The following is an 8,298-nucleotide window of genomic DNA, read 5'->3' on the forward strand; positions in this document are numbered from 1 at the left end:
ACCTCCCACTTTAGATACTTCTCATCAGCCTACGGTATACACCAGGGGTCACCAATCTTGGTCCTGGAGGGCCGGTGTCCCTGCTGGATTTATCTCCGACCTGCCTCAACACACCTGCCTGGATGTTTTAAGTATGCCTTGTAAGACCTTGATTAGATTGTTCAGGTGTGTTTGATTAGGGTTGGAGCTAAATCTGCAGGTCACCGGCCCTCCTAGAACAAGTTTGGTGACCACTGGTATACACTGTAAAAAATGCAGGGTTCCACACAATTCCTTCATGTTGTCCCAACAAAAATAGATTAAGTTGATTATTTTTACAAATTAAAGTTGATTGAATATAAAACAAATAAGTTTTCAAGAATTGTGTTGATTCAGCTCATTATAAATAAGTAGTTTGAACAAGCAGCAACAATATTTTTTGAGTTTTTATACAAACAACTATTAGCAATCTATAAAGTAAATCATCCTTTAATTTAAAAACCTTGGACAAGTTGTGCATGAAATACGTGCATTTTTTGTTCCTCAAGGCTTAAATAAACCCTAAAGGAGTTTGAACTTCACATCAAGCAACTGTTTCGGATTCCTAAAGATGTCGGCACACGCACAATCATCCATACTCGCTTAAAGTCACCTCAAAGTTATGCATCTCCAGACGTGGAACAGTGCACGAACTTACAAAAAAAAAATCACATACTAACTGACAGGCAAAATGGGGCCTCCTATATCACGATGATAACCTTTTAACCTTCATGCTTGGTTGGACATCTTCAGTATAACTAGGCTTAACATTTATTTCAGGAAAACCATTTAGTATTCAAAACTTGCTAGTTTCAGGATATATGCACTATATTACATATTTATTGTAATTTTGATTTACTTATCAGTGGATTAAAACAGATTACGAGTTTAAATAAGTCAGTCCTGAAAACAAGTTATTATAATAGCCATCACATTTAAAGGGATTTTTCATCCCCAAAACAAATCTGTTATCATTTACTAACCATTTACTTGTTTCAAACCTGATTGACTTTCTTTCTTCTGTTGAACACAAAAGAAGATATTTTGAAGAAAACTGGAAACCTAGCTTTCATAGTATTTATTTTTCCTAGTATAGACGTCAGTGGTTTTCAATCTTATGTGTTCAGCAGAAGAAAGAAACTCATAAAGGTTTGGAACCACTTGAGGAAAAGTCAACACTGAGTACATTTAGATTTTTGGGTGAACTATCCCTTTGAACAGAAAACTGATTTATTCAATTTAATTGTATTTATAATGCACTTTAAAACAACACATTGCTGACAATAGAGAGTAAAACAAAGTGTAGTACATACTTTACACATTAATAAGTCCATTCATACATTTATGGGTACATTAATTTGTAACATATTTTCTTTTCCTTTCCAGTTTGTTCCTGGATACAGATATCAGGAGATCCCTCTGACGTTTATGAGTATGTACTGTATATTGAAAACTTTCAATCAATTCAGTTTTTTATAAAAGTTACATTTTTTTATTGATTTATTTCACCTTTTTCCCTCTTTAGGAAGAGTCATTACAGGTAATTAATGCAACTGGAACTCATTACAAATGGCAGAACTAGATTAGCGCTGTATGTTGCATGAAAATGTTTACTGAATGTTGTTTTTGTGTGTACATCTGCAGTTCCAGGTGATGTTACGAAAGTGACCCGAGTTATCCAGGGAGAGCCTACCATCACCAAAGTGACACGGGTGATTGAGGGTGCACCAAGCGTTACCAAGGTCACTCGTGTGATTGAGGGTCAGCCTTCTATCACTAAAGTCACCAGGGTGATCGAAGGACAGCCATCCTTGACCAAGGTTACGAGAGTCATCGAAGGGGATCCAAGTATGACCAGAGTCATTGAAGGTGAATATAATGTTCAATAACTCACCTTTGCTAGAAAACTTGAGTAAAAAGCTTTGTTTTAGCCATCGGTTATAGGCCAATAAGTCTACTCGATTACGATCAAAAAGTAATTGCAAAAACATCTTTTTAATGCAAATGAATGCAAAGCTGCAATAATTCACACAAACCGAAACACAAACCAGAAAGATTTTCATTTTTAAATACATGTAGCCTGCTAAATGTTATGTACATTAAAGAGAGTTAGAATTCTAAGACTGCTGTTCTTTTCTTTTAGACACCGAAAAGCCATTTAAAAAGCTCTGTGTTTCGGTGGAAAATTAAATGCTATACAAATGTTGTGTACACTGTAAAAAATGTTGGGTTCCACACAACTCCTTCATATTGTCCCAACATGAATGCAATAAGTTAATTTATTAAAAACTTAATTGTTTTTACAAACTTAAGTGGATTAAACATGAAACAATTAATCTGTCCACCAAAAATCTAACAATTGTGTAGGAACTCATTTTAAATAAGTAGTTTGCACAATCAGCAAAAGTCTTGTGTATATATTGAGTGTATAGGTAGAACACTGTAAAAAATGCAGGGTTGCACAATTTCTTCATGTTGCCCCAATACAAATCAATAAATTTTACAAATGTTGGTGTATTTAAATGCATATACCAAAATAGAAAGTGTCTTACATGCAAGTAAAGTGTCTAATGTCTCTAATAATGTTTATAATGGTAAAATAATCCTCTACTGTTATTCGGGGATGTCTGTATGTAAAATGGAAACAACATTTAAATTTTATATATATATTAAATGAATACAATTTACCAAAATATATAAGTAAATACATGATTTAGGATAAGTATAAGTAGGTAAAAGCACAGTGGGTTAGCAGAAAGATTTTAAATTGACAATTAATTGGTGTTTTAGGGCTTTACTGTGATTCTTAAAGTATTAGATAGCATTAAATGATTATTGTAAAAAAAAAATATCTGACAAGATATTGTTACACTGAATGGCATTTTAGTGGAGGCCTTTTGTAAATCATAGGAAAAAATATGACAGTAGTTTCTTTTGCAAGAAAAACAGCATTTTAATGTTATCAATTAAACGCGGCATTTTTTAAAGAATGAACAAAGTTACATTACACAAATATTGCTCTCATTTCTGAAACCCCTTTTTCATCATTAATCCTTACAGTTTATTTATACATAAAAATATGATTGTTTTTTCATGAGAACATGGGAATGTTTACAGTTATTGAAGTTTCTTCTTGCTTAAATTATATACTATTTATTTAACTGTTTGTTTTACTAATTATGATATTAGCATTGATACTATCTCATAGTGGTCATTTCTTAGCTCCTAAATTTCTCAATAGGGTATTTGCAGAAGTATGCAAAAGGACTTTTAATTTGTCAGGAGCCTGGGTCAAATGCTTTGAATTTGATTGTGCGAGTAAAAAATGAGCACAAGACCCCAAGATCTTCACTTATAAACCAATTATAATCTTCCACAAAGATGCTCCTCCCCAAATCCTAAATGATAAAGTGAGTGTAACCTGCTTTTCATCTTATTTTATGCTTGAACAACTAAATGAACGCTGAAGCCTATTTAACTGATTGTGTTTTAATTACATTACAGCATGTATGCTGTAAAAGGAACCGTATACAATTGAAAAAAGTCACATTAATCGTTCATCAGAATTTTATCAATATGGGAAGAAACACCACCTCTGCATATACCCTAATGCCCTTTTCACCAATACAATTGCAGACAATAAATAATTTAGACATATGGTTTGGAGTTTTCTTTTGTAATGCACAGATTTTACAAAAGTGGGCCTGTTAATTGAAGAAACACACTGGAAACAATGAACAAAAGTGCAATGTGTTTCTTTTTAGTCATACTCATACTCCAAATGTTTGGTGATCCTCCAAAAGACTGGAAATATAGCTATGAAAAAACAGCTCATGTGATGTTTTCCAACAATCCTCAGGAAACCCATCCTTTCCCAGCCCTGGATTTCACAATGATTGACCCCTGCTTAATGTTTTGTATCAACAGGTCCTGAATATTCAGTCACCAGCTCCACCGATACGGAGCTTTATGGTAGTGTGACACGTTGAACCCTTTATTAGCATGCTAGCATCAGCGCTAACAGTCGACTCCACTTTGTTCTCCTCATTAAACATCTTTTCCCCCCCATAAAGTTTGACACTTTTCAGGTTACAGAATTCTGTTCTGGTTTTGCTAAGGGTACTGGTAAAAAACAACTGAACCTTTTCTTTCCTCAATTTTTGGGAACTGTTGGTACTGGCTACAGAGTAAACACCGGCCCACTAAACTTTTCCTCCTTTTTCCCCTTTCCTTCTTTTTCCTTATGTCTAACAAGATAAAGTCAGTATTATTGATTGTTACTTTTTTTCTTCTTCTTCTTTCCTACTAGATTTCGGTGAGGACTCTGAGGGAATCACTACATTCATTCAGGGTGAGATGCTGAAATTTGCAAAAAATAGATAGTATCAACATAGTACCAACAAAGGTAGATAGTACCAACATGACTGACATTTTTGTCTTTTGATCCTCTGTTTCCAAGAGGGAACAAGAAGAGTGCCTCCAAGAAGAGTGCAAGGTAAATTTTAGGGTGTAACAGTACACAAAAATTATGATTTTGTAAGTTCCTCAGTTTGAAGACACATAGGGCTCAATTTTAAAGATCTAGGTGCAAAGTCTAAAGCGCATGGTGCAAAAGCATTAAGAGAACGTCTGAATGGAAATACTGTCTGTGCCCGGGCGGATGGTCTAACAGGGTTGTGCTTATGCTCTTAATGAGTTCTTGGTGTGTTTTGAGCGTAATGTGCATTAAACCAATCAGAGTCTCCTCTCACATTCACTTTAAGAGTCAGTTGTGTTGCACCGTGGCGCATTTGCCGTTTGCATTTACTATTTACAGACTTTGTTAGTGAAAAAACTGAACACTTCACTTGCGAGAAAACAGTCAAACAGACCTTCTGCAGCACAAGGATAAAGAATAAGGCCCTTCCATATGGCCTCTTTTACTTTCTCTTTACTTTTACTCCTTTACTTTACTCCTTTACTTTTGTGGAAAAGGAAACTTACTCCACTGAACAAATTTCACTGAACTTACTCCTACATAATTAATTTCATTTGTTAATATTTGAGCTCAGGTAGATCTCGAGAACTCCCCTGCTGTGGTAGCTAATGAACAGATAGTGATTGCTCTTATGAGATGACTACTTACTAGGAGCATGTCTATAGTGCTAATTTAGAAAGGTCAATTAACTTAAGTTGCACGTTTTTGGACGGTGGGAGGAAACAGGGGAATCCAGAGGAAACCCACGTGAGCATGGGGAGAATGTGTAAACTCTGCACAGAAATGTTGGCTGGCTTGGTAAAGACTAGACATTGATTTTGCTTCACTAATAAGACAAAAAGTACAAAAGTAGCTAACACAGTGCTTTACACTTTCATTCATCTGTAAATATGGCACGTATAGCTCAAGGTCAGGAAGTTCTTAGAAGATAAGATTGTCCATCATTATTATTTTTTAATGTGTTTTTTTTTTTCAAGATAAATGAATTTTTAGGCTATATACAGTTGAAGTCAGAATTATTAGCCCCCCTGAATTATTAGCCCCACTGTTTATATTTTTCTCCAATTTCTGAATAATGGAGAGAAGATTTTTTCAACTCACTTCTAATAACTGATTTATTTTATCCTTGCCATGATGACAGTAGATAATATTTGACTAGATATTTTTCAAGACACTTCTATACAGCTTAAAGTGACATTTAAAGACTTAACTAGGTTAATTAGGTCAACTATGCAGGTTAGGGTAATTAAAAAAAAGTTAAAACAGCTTTTATTCTAGCCGAAATAAAACAAATAAGACTTTCTCCAGAAGAAACAATATCTGACATATTGTGAAAATGTCCTTGCTCTGTTAAACATCATTTGGGAAACATTTTAAAAAAGAAAATAAAAAACAAATGGGGGGCTATCAATTCAGACTTCAATTGTATAATATATATGGCTATAAAAAATCCTACAAGTTATAAAACAGATTAAGCCTAAGCCAGGTCCAAAAAAGTCACGCAAAAGTAACATAAAGACTCCAGCTGATCTATCCTGGAGACCCTATCTACTGGACATTAATAGTTTGGAATACACCACAGCCAAAATAAATGGTGTCAGTAAGAAAACTGTACAATGTTGGTTAAATATGAGAAAGACTGTATCAGATATGTTTCAATCCTATTATTGCAATATTTTTAATTTTCTTTTACTTTTTGTTGGCTGGATCTCGAGCTTTGTTCACAATCAAAAATGTTCAATAAAAAAAGAATTTAAAAGAAAGTAATGTAACGCATTACTTGTCATAAGCAATAACGCAACTAGTTACTTTTTTGGGGAGTAACTCAATATTGTAATGCATTACTTTCAAAAGTAACTTTTCCCTGAAACTGAATTGCGCCATCATTTTTGGTTGAGAACTCAAGTTGCTCTTTATTATTAGATTATTAGGCAAAAATGTTTTTTTATATTATGTCTACTATGCTTAAATTTGTTGAAAGATAATTAATTTTTGGCTTGTATTTTTAAAATTTATTTAAACATACATAAAAAACAAGATATTAATTATTAAATTTAAGTAAAATATAATTAATTGATGAGTTATAACAGTGCAAATGCTTCTCAAACAAACAGCAGACACTGAAAAACTTCCTGAGATAAATGTAATGCTCTATCACATTGTGCAATGCTATATATGTGTAAATACCAACAAAATATCATGACAATTTGTAACTTTTTGATTTAATGGAATTCATACAATCTCATTGGTATAATTTAGTATGATTTTTTCACCCCCCTATGACGGTTGGGCTTAGGGGCGGGGTTCAGTGCCCATAAGATCCAAGTGGTGCTCGCTGCAGAGCCATTTGAGGAGAGGTGAGCTCCAGAGAGGGGGAGCTTAAGCTTGAGCTCCACCTTTTTTGCACTTCTTCTACGAGTGATGTCACTGGGGGTAGGGTTAGGGGTGGGGTTGGTGTACGCATTAAAACAGCTTACAGGAGGAGGAGCGACAGCTCATGCTCCCCCTCTCTGGAGCTCACCTCTCCTCAAATGGCTCTGCAGCGAGCACCCTCTCATAAGATCAGGCTCTTAAATATGTATATTGTTTATCCTTAACCTAAATTAATTGCTTTTCATGATATGTTTTGGCTGCTGATGACAAATAAAATTAATTAATGTGCAAAAGCAAAGTTTTGATCATCTCTGTTGTTCTATTTTTAGGAGGCGTCCGGAGGAGAACCTAGAACTTGAGCAGACACAGTGAGCACAAGCAAAAGAAAAAAAAAGGCCTGAAGAGTATTTCATATACTTCCTTCATTTACTTGCACAATGATCCAGAGCCTATTAGGTTGGAGTTGAGTTTAAGACAAACAAAGAAACAACCTCATTGCTTTGTTTAAGTACATTTAGTCCAAACAAGCATATGAAATTTCCCATGTGTGTGTAAATATTTGAAACTTTTTTTGGATTTGTTCTTAACTGTGGCTGGAAACAGTTTGACGTGTAAGTGCTCTTATGTGACAGGATACATAAAATATCTGATGTTTTTATGCTACATCAAATCAGAAACATTTGGACAACCTTTATATGTGGAGTATCAATACTCTTTAGGCATCAAAAAAAGTAAATAAATAGAGAATGTTCATACGAAATACATGGTGCAGGGAACAGATGCCTTAAACCAGAAATACGAGTGTATTTTTCTGGGATGCGGTTTAACCGTTGCATGGACAATGATTTCATGGTGCTCATGTTTAGATGGTGTAAAATCTAAAATACTGACAGGAATTAAGTTTTGTTTTCAAATCTAAAACCTTTTCTTTGTATTTCTTTTGTGGTGGAGAGGGTTGATTGTTTTTCATTTTCACGGTTTTAGTGTTTTGTTTGTGTATGTAAAGTGTGTCTCCTTTTTTGCATTACCTGTGGACAGATGTGCTCAATCCTTTTATCTCAAACTGAATGTTCACTTTACCAATTCAAATTTAATTTGACTTAAACAGGTTTTGGCTCCTTTGCATTTATTTTCAAATTCCATAATAAACTCAACTTTTAGACATGGAATTGTGTCAGTTTTTGCACTACCTTTTAACACACACACTCACATAGCTACAAGTTTCTTTATGTCATATGAACTCAAGGTTTTATTTGTCTACCATACAGGAATTAATTTCTGAGACTGATGCTCAGTAAGAAAAATGGTTAGCACAAACTTGATTAGAATACCAACACCGTAAAAAAATCCTGGTTGCCTTACATTTTTAAGCTGAATCAAATTAACCTTTTGAGTCCATTGAACTTATATTATGTTAAACTGACTTAAAA

At 34.2% G+C, this 8,298-nt stretch overlaps 1 protein-coding gene across 10 annotated transcripts in view; it reads left to right on the plus strand.

The window, feature by feature from the left end:
- postnb (periostin, osteoblast specific factor b) overlaps positions 1-8,037 on the plus strand; it is a 28,993-nt gene extending 20,956 nt beyond the window's left edge. Inside the window, exons 16-22 of one of the 10 annotated variants that reach the window (XM_087282498.1) lie at positions 1,405-1,450; positions 1,544-1,558; positions 1,663-1,887; positions 3,946-3,990; positions 4,328-4,369; positions 4,478-4,513; positions 7,198-8,037. In XM_087282498.1, coding sequence (XP_087138624.1) covers positions 1,405-1,450; positions 1,544-1,558; positions 1,663-1,887; positions 3,946-3,990; positions 4,328-4,369; positions 4,478-4,513; positions 7,198-7,220 — 432 coding nt within the window. In that variant the 3' untranslated portion in view covers positions 7,221-8,037. 10 annotated transcript variants of the gene reach the window in all.
- Positions 8,038-8,298: the final 261 nt, after the last annotated feature.

Source organism: Danio rerio, chromosome 15, assembly GCF_052040795.2.
Source record: "Danio rerio strain M-AB ecotype USA chromosome 15, GRCz13ab, whole genome shotgun sequence".
Lineage (NCBI taxonomy): Eukaryota > Metazoa > Chordata > Actinopteri > Cypriniformes > Danionidae > Danio > Danio rerio.